The sequence below is a fragment of the Leuciscus leuciscus genome (assembly GCF_965113295.1).
Source record: "Leuciscus leuciscus genome assembly, chromosome: 9".
Lineage (NCBI taxonomy): Eukaryota > Metazoa > Chordata > Actinopteri > Cypriniformes > Leuciscidae > Leuciscus > Leuciscus leuciscus.
The window spans coordinates 3985476-3999472 of NC_138733.1; the positions used below are offsets into that span (position 1 = coordinate 3985476).

The 13997-nt window shown below is 39.1% G+C and overlaps 1 protein-coding gene and 1 long non-coding RNA gene across 2 annotated transcripts in view; one reads left to right on the forward strand and one right to left on the reverse strand.

The window, feature by feature from the left end:
• LOC309506494 overlaps positions 1-13997 on the reverse strand; it is a 39487-nt gene that overhangs the window by 13995 nt on the left and 11495 nt on the right. The window lies entirely within an intron of this gene.
• LOC309505774 (uncharacterized protein) lies at positions 181-13983 on the forward strand (the record flags this gene model as incomplete). Its single annotated transcript, XM_082179233.1, has 5 exons — positions 181-505; positions 3491-3534; positions 4566-4800; positions 5056-5737; positions 13599-13983. Exons 3-5 carry the CDS (start codon positions 4716-4718, stop codon positions 13981-13983), a joined length of 1152 nt encoding a protein of 383 aa, XP_082035359.1. The 5' UTR covers positions 181-505; positions 3491-3534; positions 4566-4715.

Below are 13997 nucleotides of genomic sequence, written 5' to 3' on the forward strand. Positions count from 1 at the left end.
TCAGAGAGTAGGCAGAACTCGCATCATGTTTATTTTTCTTTATTTGGTGAAAAGCACATATTGTTGTTATTATTGTAATTATTGTTATTATTGTACAGAAGGACTGGGATGAGTAGTGTGTGTGTGTGTGTGTGTGTGTGTGTGTGTGTGTGTGTGTGTGTGTGTGTGTGTGTGTGTGTGTGTGTGTGTGTGTGTGTGTGTGTGTGTGTGTGTGTGTGTGTGTGTGTGTGTGTGTGTGTGTGTGTGTGTGAGATTTAGTCTGTTAACCTATTTTCTGATTCACACTCCGGAGCAGAAGGTGGCGGTAATGCACCGATAAGCTGCAAAATAGCAACAAGTCGAAGAAGAAGAAGTTCCTCATTGAAGTTTTGTTTTGCCCTGGTGAACATCTCTGAGCGTTTCTGTCAGTGTTTTTGTCTTCCCGTGGATTACTCTTGGACTGTTTATTCTCTTCGTGATTCTTTGCTGCCTGCCCTGGACTGTTTTCTATTGTGGACTGATTTATGTAAGTTTGCTGCCTGACCTTATGCCTGTTTTCGGATTACGAGTTGCTTTGTCTCTACTGTTGTGTTTGCTGGTGATTGACCCTGATTGTACAACCAAGATTACAATAAAGCTGCAAATGGATCCTCACTTTGCTGAAGCCTCGTTACAATTAAGTGAAGTATTGAGTTTATATTATGGAAGTGCCATAAAACCGGGATACGGTTATGTATGCGTTTTCCTGCCAACAGTTCGATGTATTTTTGGACTTTTATTAATGCGCGTAAAAAATAAAAATAAAAAATCCACATCATTTTGGTGGATTGAGTCTGTGGAAATGTCGTTTAAATGGGTTTAACTTTCATTTTGATGTTAATGTATGTTTATAGCCATATGTGTGACCTGTGTATTAGATGAATTGCAGTTACTGTTAGGGAGGACGGTAATTAACATGTCTTTTCTCATGCATCCTTCAGCTGAAAGACAGTGAATCTGAAGACGTGTGTGTGTGTGTGTGTGTGTGTGTGTGTGTGTGTGTGTGTGTGTGTGTGTGTGTGTGTGTGTGTGTGTGTGTGTGTGTTGATTGTCTGTCCTCTGTCAATAAACTGCAGATGTGGTGCATTTGTGTTGCTGGGTGAAATCTGCTATTTATTTACAAGACATTTTTTGACAACATTCACTGGTGTGTAATTTTGATTTGTATGAAAGTTCAAAGACAAAACATTTAGCCTATACGCTGATTTCCCGCAGCCGTTATTTTGAAATCGAAAGCGAGGCTCCGGTCGGAAGAAAACCGGAAGTGTCGCCTTTAATCACAGGAGAGTCGTGAATGCGATGGCATGCGTATTGTGTTTAATGATGTTGTGTCAATTCTAAAACTGTACATGCATTTCTTTCATACTTTAGACTATATACAGTGAAATTCATTTATAAATAAAAATAATTTATATATATAATTCAGAAAGTAAAAAAAGAAGCAGGAATTAACTATATAGCCTACATATCCTATATTGGATATTAACATCCAATAGTGTAAATCGCGGCAGCAGCTTCAGGTTGGTAGTCCAAGGCATTGTTGTGTATCCTTACTTCCGGGGTTCTTCCCACCGGAGCCTCACTTTAGATTTCAAAATGGCGGCTGCGTGAAATCAGCGTATTATCAGAGCCCGTCTACGGAGAGCCTGCCCACTCCCTATTAAGTCCTATTGTACCGAATTTTGGTTGTAGTTCCACCAGAGTTCCACTGGGGGCGATCGTCCATGAGTGCAAAATGAATGGGAGTCTATGGCGCTAGACGGCTAAATTTGTCTCTTTCACCCGATTGCCGTTGAGAAATCTCAGATTTGATTGTAGGTTTTGCAAGTTCAACATGGGTTATAGGTCGAAAGTTGAATGAACGAGTACTTAGGCCTATGTCCTTTCGATTTCTTACAGGTTGAGTTGTTGTTGCCCATAACACACTAGCATTCTGCTAATGAACGCTACCAGAGATACAGCTTGATGGCCTTGTGGCATCCGAAGCGGGACCAGAAACAAACAAAACAAAAACTCTTCTAGCACGTGTGTTTACCTGTGTCAGCTGTGTTGTCGATGCCTCGAGAGAAAAGAAAGTGCAGAGCGCGAAAGCACCAAAGCGACTGAAGGATCGGCGTAAAGCAGTATCTCTGGTCGTACGATGTGTATGACGTCATTGACACTTTAAAAGACTTTTTAAAGCAAATAAGTGATTTAAAAAAATCTAACACCCAGCAATGTGTAATTTCTTTGCATCCCCTTTCGAAAACAACATTCAAATTACTCGACAAAAAATTATATCCTGAGAAAAGTGGATTTTGAGGGGTATAGCGCCATAGACCTCCATTCATTCTGCACTCGTCCTGTGAGCGCCCTCATATGGAATCAGAGTGGAACTGCAACCAGTTCAGAAGCCGGAAGTGTACTGAGAGTGAAACTTCTCGCCATATTAGACATTCTCTGGTATTATCCAGGGGGGCAGGGTTTCATATTATTTTGAAGTTTCCCCGGGCGCCGCCATTGATTAGCAGACCATCACATGCTGTTAGCATTCCATTGACTCCCATTCATTTTGGCGTCACTTTGACAGCGAATAACTTTACATCTGAGGTGTTTTAAGACTCCATTTGTCCATTATTTATTTCTAAAGAAACACGAAAATGTATAAAAGGCTCCATTACCTTGTATCTTACGTTATGGCCCCGTAGAAGCAATTTTTGTAAAAATAGGCTAACGATTGCGTAATAACCACGCGACTCTCTGTCGCACAGTAGAGAAATGACCGCATGGACGGGAGGAGAAGCTTGCGGCAATCGGGGGACGTGGAGGCAAGATGACAAAGTAATTAATCAGAATACTTAGCAAAAGTTTCTCCTGCTCCAGCTCATGGACACCTCCTACTCACGATCTCCGTCTCTGCAAGTTTCGGAAGGGAATGATTCAGATTTCTCTTGGCACAGCTAGAAGACAGACGGGTTGCTCACGTCACATCTACGTCGTCAAGCTCAGTTTGAGTCTGCGCAGTACGCTCGACCCCCAGGAAGTGAGAGCTTCTAATTGACTTCACTTGTCTCCGTTGAATCCAATGAAGTCGCTGTGTCCAATACTGTCTATGGTATTATCTAACTAACCAGATTCTCATGTTAAATTCTATAGTTACCTTTTACACACAACATCATTTTCAACGTTAAAAATAATGATGGCTGATTTTATATATTTTTAAATTATTTGATGCCAATCATAAGAGCTGTGAAATATTAGCAAATAATCTAGGAATATAAATGCACTTATATCATAATCTTGTACAGCAGTTGTCGTTCACATTTTGACTATTAACAAGAGGATTACAAAATGAACCTTTGGTACATCAAAAATATTATATTTGATAAACAGATCTCACTTGTTTTCTGTTATTAAATCAGGGTTCACTTGAAAATTCACATTTATCCTCCTTGAACTCATTCTAACAATTTAATGTTTTAATATGTTTCAGACCAGACGGAGGTGAAAGAGCAAAGACAAGAACTGAAGTTAAAGGTGATGATGCTGTAGTTTGTTTCAGTCTGTTGACACAATAAAATGAGCTTAAAGGAGAACTCCGGTGAATTTTTAAGTTAATCTTGATCGTTTTACCTTTGTGAGTACTTTCTATAGAAAAAAAAAACGAACCGGATCGGTGCTTGCAACTCGGAGCTGTTACAGTTAATGCCCAGAGCTCCCATTCAGCTAAAACGGCAGTTTTGGGGGCATCGACCTAAAGAGTGTCTTTGTGCCTCTTAACAGACACAAAATGCAATTAAAATGTCTGTCCAACATGAACAGGGCCCTTACATGACAACAAGATGCGTTTAGCAACTTAGCCATTGTTTAAACTCACCTAAATAGTGATTTAGACGGCTAGCTGTAGTCTCGCGCTGAAGTCCCGTGGGATCTCAGTAGTAGCCGGAACACGACGCTCCTCCCACCTGCACTATGTGCGCGATTTCCCCCCCCAAACCACTTCAGCGGAAATCCCGCCCTGCAGCTGATTTAATTGGTTTAGGTTACAGTGACGATTGACATGACCAATGAAAACCTTAGAATCAGCTGCAGGGTGGGATTTCCGCTGAAGTGGTTTGGGGAAAAAAAAAATCACGCGCACTTTTTCCGGCTACAACTTTAAACAATGGCTAAGTTGCTAAACGCATCTTGTTGTCATGTAAGGGCCCTGTTCATGTTGGACAGATATTTTAATTGCATTTTGTGTCTGTTAAGAGGCACAAAGACACTCTTTAGGTCGATGCCCCCAAAACTGCCGTTTTAGCTGAATGGGAGCTCTGGGCATTAACTGTAACAGCTCCGTGTTGCAAGCACCGATCCGGTTCGTTTTTTTTTCTATAGACAGTACTCACAAAGGTAAAACGATCAAGATTAACTTAAAAATTCACCGGAGTTCTCCTTTAATGTGCCAATTTACAGAAGATCTCAGACATCACCATAATGAGTGAGCTGAAAACAGGGAACTTTTGGAGACAAAGAGGCTTTTCAGCAGCAGTTTAACATGATGACTCTGTACTTTTTAAATGCAGATTGGATAAAAACACAGTGATCACAGTTCACACCTGCAGTGAAGCCCCTCCCACAACAATTCACCAATAAATACTGGGAATATTCCCATCATCCTACAAGAGAAGGACAAACTCCAGGAGTAGCAGCTGAAATCTGTGTGACTGTTAAAGATGGAGTTTATTAAAGAGGAGATTGAAGACATGAGTGATCCAGAACCATCCAGAATAAAACATGAAGATACTGAGGAACAAATAGGTTGGTGTCCATTCTTGATTCTTTATTGTTGACTGCTTTGGTAGATGTGAATTAATAAGCAGTATATGGATGATAAATGACGGAGAAATGCATCTGAATGATCATAACCTTGTATATAGCAGTTGTCAAACATGTTTTTACTACATTAACAAGTGAATGACAGAACAAAAAGTGAAAGATCTGATCTCTGTTGCTTTCTGCTATTAAATAAGGGTTCACTTGAACTGATTCTAACTTTATTTCTGTGTATTTTAGACCAGGTGAGAGTGAAAGAGCAAAGACAAGAACTGAATGAAGTGGAGGAGGAACATCATAACTTTCCAATTCAAAGAATAAAAGCCAAAAAGACGCACACCTGCACTCAGTGTGGAAAGAGTTTCTCACAGAAAGGACACCTTAAGACACACATGAGAATTCACACTGGAGAGAAACCGTATACATGCACTCAGTGTGGAAAGAGTTTTTCTCATGCATCAAATCTCAGTGTTCATCTGCGTATTCACTCTGGAGAAAAAACATTTAACTGTGATCAGTGTGGTAAAGATTTTATTTCATTATCAAATCTAAAACAACACCTGAAAGTTCATTCAGATGAGAGGCCTTATGTGTGTTCTCTCTGTGGAAAGAGTTTTTCATGGCTGGACAGTTTTAAACTGCACCAGAAAACACACAATGAAGTGAGAGATTATATGTGCTTTGACTGTGGGAAGAGCTTTACTAAAGCTGGTGATCTGAAACGGCACCAAAGAATTCATACTGGAGAAAAACCTTACAAGTGCTCATATTGTGACAAGAGTTTCACTCGGTCTGGATCTCTGAAATCACACGAGCGAGTTCATACTGGAGAGAAGCCGTATCACTGTACTCAGTGTGGGGAGAGTTTCACTCGATCACATTATCTAGGGACTCATATTAGAAAGCATTGTTCTGTGTCACAGTGAGCAAATATTTTGTTAGATTCACATAGAGTAAATAAAGTAAATGTGTAGTTAGTTAACTAATAAACTAGTGTTTCTGTGAAATGCCACAAGATTTGTGTTTTATATGTTAGAGAACAAGAAAGAAAATTATTGAAAATTATTTTGATTAAACGCTTACTCAAGACTGGAAACAAATGTAGAAAAACAACAACAATCTGTTATTTGTTAATATATGAAACAATTCCCTGAATTTGATAAGTTTTTTTTTATTATTATTTTTTACTTTTGTTTTAGTTACATAAATAGATTTATATACAATAACATACATCTGTACAATAACAACAAATAAAATGACCATTTCACTGACAATGTGTGATTTTTGTGAGTAAAAGGTTTCTACAGATCCAATAATTAATATAAACTATGAGATTCAGATGAAGCAAACGTATAGTGAAATAAACTTTAATTCTGTGACGTTAGTTTTGTGGAAGTTGTTTTTGAGTTGTAACTTTCTGACTTGTCATTTAGCTGTCAGTGTAAGGCAGTTCTTTGTCTCTAGTAAAGCAACAAAATCGCCCTGTGGCCTGTTGCACAAAGCCGGTTTCATTTGCTAACAGGTAAAGTTCGAGATTAGTTTGAGCAAAGTGGCTTTTTAGGGCTCAGGAAAGTGGATTGGTTTTTAGTTGTGTTCATCATCATGGTAACTTACGCTACACGGCTAAGCTGCTCCGGAGCAGGTTTTATTCTGGGTTAGAGATCGCAGACCAAAACTGGACCAATCAGTGCAGTGACATGTATCTGATACAATAAAGCCACTCCCCCTGTATCTCTCACTCCAAATCAAAGCAGTTTATAGTGTGAAACAAACTTTAGAGACCAAAATGTCCATCTTTATGGAAGTTAAATAATGACGTTTTTAAAAACAAAAACGCTTGTTGAATTGCACTACTTGAAAAAATATGCATTGTATTAACCCTGCTTGCATTTTAAAGCATTGTATTTTCAGGGCTTGCATTTTTATGGGCTGAAATTCAACATTGTTGTATATTTAAGCTGTGAATATTTCAATTCAAAACATTTCACACACGTTTTCATTATTAAAAATTAAATAATCCATATTCACCTTTCAGATTTCACTTCCAAAATGTTCATTCTGTTTAAAAATACAACCTATAATATTCGACCGGTAATTTTCGGTCCATTTTATTTCGCTTTACAAATTCAGTGGTTCAGATTCAACAGAAAATTCAACATTTGACATCCGGGAATGGCAGGAATACTGACTGACTAGCTCATTGCTAACTAGCTTGCGTCCGTATATGGGGTTCACAGATGATGCAAGGTTAGTTGATGTTACTGTCCCTCAGTCACTTTTATCATTCATGAAATGAACATGATATGTTTTATTGTAAACCATTAAAGATGTTTTGTCTCTGATACCACCCCAGTGGTATAAGAAGCGAACACTACGTAGGTTGCACGCTGTTATCTGGCTGCTAGCTAGTTACCATTCTTTGTTCAAATAAAGCTAACTCGTTTTGGGTGTTCTAGGTACTTTTCCCAACACATTCACTCTGAATATCGTCAGAAATTATATATATTATAATTACATATAAATAATATGCTTTAGGCTATATTAGTTTGTAACCCTGCAACACTTAAAGGATTAGTTCACTTTCAAATAAAAATGTCCTGATAATTTACTCACCCCCATGTCATTCAAGATGTCCATTGAATTGAATTGAAATATCTTTAATGTCCCCAAGGGGCAATTTGGTTCACAACAAGTAGCCAACACATACACATTCGCACAAAACACATAAAACCATGAGATAATAAATTGATAAAAACATAAATACACATGTACCTATAGTTTGTTGAGAAACCCAACAGCTAATGGTACAAATGATCTCAAATATCTGTTGGACCTGGCACGTTTTCGGTAGGTATACCTCCTTCCTGATGGTAGGAGGCAAAATTCAGAGTGTAATGGGTGAGTCATGTTAGCCAAAATGGCCATTGCCCTCTGTGTAGCTCTGGCCTCGTACATATGCGCAATGCTGTTGAGATCAGTGCCAATTATTTTCCGACATATGCTTACATTTCTTCCCAATCTGTTTTTGTTAGTTACACTCAAATTGCCAAACCAACAGATCATAGCAAAAGTTCAAATTGATTCAACAAAGGATGAATAAAAAGCTTTCAGAAGTGATCTATCAACATTAAACCCATTCAACTTTCTTAAGAAAAAAAGTCTCTGATTAGCTTTTTTACATATATAGTCTGTATTGGTGTCAAAGTTCAGTTTATCATCTAAAATTACACCCAAATACACCACATCTACCGCTATGCCATCAATCAAAGTTGAAACTGTGGTTGAAGGATTACGGCGAAAGTCAATACACATATCTTTGGTTTTAGAGACGTTAAGGTAGAGATATGAGTCCTTGCACCATGAGATAAAATTGTCCAAAACTGGTCCATGGCCCTCCTCGTGATCCTGCAGAAGACTAATTATCACAGTATCACCAGCATACTTAATGATATGCCTTGATTCAAACATACTCTGACAGTCATTGGTGTAGAGCACAAATAAAAGTGGTGACAAAACACACCCTTGAGGTGACCCTGTTGAACACATGAGGACCTTAGATAAAGTGTTATTTACCCGGGTCCTCTGTGGCCTCATAATTAAAAAATCAACCAGCCAGCATATTGTACCAAAGTCAATATCAGGAAATTGCAAGAGTCTGTGAGCAAGAATATGGGGCTGCATACAGTTGAACGCTGATGAAAAATCAACAAAACACAAGCGTGCATGTGTCTTCTTGCCCTCTAAATGTCCAGTAACAAAGTCCAGCAGTGTTGCTGTGGCATCCTCAACCCCCTTACTTGGTAAATATGCAAATTGTAATGGGTCAATCATGCTCTGAGTCATGCAAAGTAAACTCCTCCTTACAATACGCTCAAAACCCTTCATCACTAGAGATGTCAGGGCCACAGGACGATAATCATTCAGCACCTTTGGAGAGGGAACTTTTGCCACTGGAACCACTACTGATTCTTTCCATATCCCTGGGACTTTTCTTTGTGATAGTGAGAGTTGAAAAATAAATGCAAAAATACTGTTCAGAAACAGAGCACAATTTTTAAGCAATCGGCCGCTGATGCGGTCGGGCCCCGGCTCTTCCTTATGCTCGTCTGCTCAAGAGTCTTCCAGACATCTATCTCATCAATCAAAATCTTACTTCTCTCAGACTCAATTCTGAATTCAGCCAGATCATCATTAAGTTCATAGGAGTCAAATCTTAAATAAAACTGATTCAGCTCCTCCACCAAATCATAGTCAGGTTTGTCAGATGTAGCTACCCCTTTTTTCTTATCACTCATTCCCACCATGGTCTTAATCCCTTTCCAAGCACAGTAAGCATTGCCATTCTTCAGTTGATCTTCCACCTTATCCTTAAACTGACTTTTGGCCAATTTTATTTCATTCTTTACCAACCTTTGAGTCTCTTTTTTTTTTTTAATGTATATCATTGTTGAAAAGCTATTTTTTTCTTATTAAGAACGTGCTTAAGTGATCTGCTCACCCAGGGTTTATTATTGGGGTATAATGTAATCGTCTTTTTTGGAATAATCATTTGCTCACAAAATCTGATATAGCTTGTCACAGTGAGAGTTAATTTGTCTAGATCAGTGCATGAGTCCTTAAAAACGTCCCAATTAGTAATATGAAAGCAACCATTCAATTCTTTACTTGCGCCATCTGTCCATACAGAGACCTCTTTACGCTCAACTTTGCCTCTCTTAAGGGCTGATTGATAGATCAGAAAGACACAGCTATGGTCAGAAGAACCCAGGGGTGACATTGCGTAAGATTTATAGGCATCTTTAACTGTACCATAGCACATATCTAAAATTTTGCCATGTCTAGTAGGACAGCTTACATATTGATAAAAGTGCCCGAGATGTTTCTTAAGACTACACGTATTAAAATCCCCAATTATAAAATGCGGGGCATCGGGGGAAATATTTTGTAAACGGTGAACAAGTTTGGTGATTTCAGCTGCTGCATCTGTCAAATTAGCTCTTGGGTGGATATAGACCAGCGTAATGAAAATTTAAGGAATTTCTCGTGGCAGATAAAACGGACACAATATGAGATAAAAGTTCGATATGTGGGCTACAAATAGATTCCCTTACTATGATAGTTTTGCACCAGCGGGGGTTGATGTATAGACACACGCCCCCTCCTTGTGTTTTGCCAGTCAGCTGTGCGTCTCTATCTAACCGAATTGGCTGGCCAAAGCCATCAATTTCAAGATCCTGGTCCAAATCATGTTCTTTTAACCAAGTCTCAGTCAAAGCTATAACACAAGCATTCTTAACCCTCTGAGGTCGGAAAACGCGCCCCCGCGTTTTGCTGGATTTTCTTCACATTGTAGTACAATAAACTTAAATTACTCCGTCATTTATGGTTATATTTTTTGTCTCTCAGGTGCTCTAAGGAGTGAGGTGTCCTTTCCTGTTAGCAGATAAACGACCTAAACAAGGTACGTGTTGTGATCTCATCCTCTTTCCTTTTGTACCGGCCCCAGTCAAATAAACCGTAAAACTAAACTAATTTGGATTAACGACTGTGTTTTCAGATGACTATGAGAGTAAGACAGTGGCGAAAACGCCAAAGAGAACCGGATCAACTGCTCCGTTATTCTGACAGTGATGATGAGGGCAACAGTGTGCCTGGGACTCCAAGTAGTTCTAGCAGTGACGGTGACGGTGTGCCTAGGACCCCAGATAGTTTAATAAGTGACAGTGTTCTTGGGACATCAGATGATTTTGACTTTGACACTGATGTGGACTATTGCTCTACTGACTCGGAACAGGAAACAAATGAAGCTGAAGTGACCAACTTTGAGGACGAACTGAGACAGTGGACCTTAGAGCACAGATTGACACACAGAGCACTTAATGGCCTATTGCCCATATTAAGAAAGCAAACACAACAGAGCCTAAATGTGGTGGCCAGTACAAGTACACTTCTCGAACAGATGACGGTTTCTCCAGAGTGGAGTACAGAAACCACCAAACTGGTATCAGCCCCTTCATTGCAGCAGGAATTCCTTGCGTCAGCTCCTTTGTCCTAGATTATATGCATGTCGTCTGCTTGGGAGTAGTTAGGCGCCTGTTCATTTACTTGACTCGTGGCCCAAAGGTTTGTCGTCTATCTGTGAGGCAAAAGGATGCAATTTCTCAAAAACGAATTGCACTGAGAGGGAAGATGCCAAGTGAATTTGCTAGACAACCGCGGGGTTTGCATGAAATTGATAGGTGGAAAGCCACTGAACTAAGGCAGTTTTTGCTGTACACAGGTTCTGTGGTTTTGAAAACTGTGTTGTCCCCTGAAAAATACCAACATTTCTTGTCCGTGACATAGGGATGGGACGGTATGAAAATTTTATATCACGATTATAGCTACCAAAATTATCGCGATTATCAATATTATCACGGTTTTGTTAAAACGAGGTGAAAGTGTTTAAAAAGAGTTGATGATCACACTGAAGACATTTCAGCAAGTTTTATATTTGAAAATCAACAAACAACAAATAAAACAAGCAGCTCTATGCACTTTTTAAAGCAAGATTCTATTATGTGGCATTTCCTTCCCTTTCCTTCCGCATTATAACACCGCACACATCCATTGTAACGGCCGCCTAGTGTTAAGTAGTGTTCATGACATGAATGTTGATGTGCCTTTAAGATAACTTTTTCTATGGCGTACGTTATTGTATGCATGCTGTTTTTATGTGAGCGCGCCCGCACAGTGAGAGTGAGATTGCTCGCGCAAAGAGGAAGATGACCGCTCTACTGCTTACCATTGTTTTATTATAATGTGTTTACTTCCACTTTGATTTGTAGCGTGTTTTAGAGTGTTTTCTTTTCCCTTTTAACATTCGTTCTTCGACATGTATGTGAAGAGTGTGCTTAACTGAGAGAAAACATCTATAAAAATCTTGTGGAACTACCAGTTCATTTGCACTGTCTTGTATTCTTCATCTGGGCAGACTTCAAACTCTCTGACAGACGTTACACCATGTATCACAATGGACGCACTCTCTCGTTTCATTCAAATACAACTTGACGTCTTGCGTCTCCGTTTTTAATTATATTGAAAATTAAATCAGAGGTGATTTATTGTTTACAGAGTTTGATAATATTGTTGTGATCGACATCTTGTCTGAACGATTGTTTTGTATGCTGAACATAATGGATTTATAAACAGGTAAGATTTAAAACAATCTCAATTCAATGTCCCCGTAATTATGTGGTAAAAAAAAAAAAAAAAAAATCGGTGCAATAAGTGTATAACGAATATAAATTAGTATCCCTTAAATGTCACTCTCTATAGTCTTGTTTTAACTTGTTCGTTCGTCTTTGGCTCAAAGCCACTTGCTGCGAACTTTTCTTTGCGGGAGCTTCACGTTTATTTCAAGTGATTGATATAAAATAGTTCAACTTAAAACAACATTTTGTACCCAATTATTTCCCAGACGTAGTTTTGGTATTGAGGTCAAAGTTAACTTGCCTTGCGTTCGCTATACAACAGTGGGTAATGGTCACACAAGAGGACTCGGCAGATCTGAGGTGTTTCTATTGCAGCTACTTTTTCTTGTGCATGTTCTGCTGACAGGGTGACCATCCTCGATTAAGTTTCCCTCTGGACTTTTGTTATAGGCAAAATATGACCACACCTCAGAATTGGTTCTCTTAAAATGCTGAATAATCTCCCGAGCACGGTCACTGCCTTCCGCAATTCCTTCTTGAATAAAAAACAACAACATTGCGCGCTGCGCCTGCGTCTGACTGCTGGCTGAACAGGATCTAAAATCGCGATAATCAAACACGGTTTTAATGATAATTACATTTTAAACGATATGACTAACCGTCAGTACATTTTATCGTGGTTTATAGTGAAACCGGTAATCGTCCCATCCCTACCGTGACAGTATCCGTGTCGATAATGCTGGAGTCAGATGAGCGGATTCGAAATGCCTATCTCCAATATTCTCAGGAACTAATCAAACATTTTGTCATGTGCTATGCTGACCTGTATGGCAAGACCTTTCCTGTATACAATGTACATGCACTAATTCATCTCCATGAGGATGCCAGCCACAAGCCCCTCCCACAAAAATTCACCAATAAATACTGGGAATATTCCCATCATCCTACAAGAGAAGGACAAACTCCAGGAGTAGCAGCTGAAATCTGTGTGACTGTTAAAGATGGAGTTTATTAAAGAGGAGATTGAAGACATGAGGGATCCAGAACCATCCAGAATAAAACATGAAGATACTGAGGAACAAATAGGTTGGTGTCCATTATTAATTCTTCATTGTTTACTGCTTTGGTAGATGTGAATTAGTAAGCAGTATATGGATGATAAATGATGGAGAAATGCATCTGAATGATCATAACCTTGTATATAGCAGTTGTAAAACTTATTTTTACTATATTAACAAGTGAATGACAGAACAAAAAGTGAAAGATCTGATCTCTGTAGCTTTCTGCTATTAAAAGGGTTCACATGAACTGATTCTAACTTGATGTGTATTTTAGACCAGGTGAGAGTGAAAGAGCAAAGACAAGAACTGAATGAAGTGGAGGAGGAACATTGTAACTTTACAATTCAAAGAACAAAAGCCAAAAAGACGCACACCTGCACTCAGTGTGGAAAGAGTTTCACACTGAAAGGAAACCTTAAGACACACATGATAATTCACACTGGAGAGAAATCGTATACATGCACTCAGTGTGGAAAGAGTTTTTCTCAAGCATCAAATCTCAGTGCTCATCTGCGTATTAACTCTGGAGAAAAAAAACATTTAACTGTGATCAGTGTGGTAAAGATTTTATTTCATCATCAAATCTAAAAACACACCTGAAAGTGCATTCAGATGAGAGGCCTTATGTGTGTTCTCTCTGTGGAAAGAGTTTTTCAAGGCTGGACAGTTTTAAACTGCACCAGAAAACACACAATGAAGTGAGAGATTATATGTGCTTTGACTGTGGGAAGAGCTTTACTAAAGCTGGTGATCTGAAACGGCACCAAAGAATTCATACTGGAGAAAAACCTTACAAGTGCTCATATTGTGACAAGAGTTTCACTCAGTCTGGATCTCTGAAATCACACGAACGAGTTCATACTGGAGAGAAGCCGTACAGTCATGGCCTAGTGGTTAGGGAGTTGAACTGGTAACCCAAAGGTTGCTG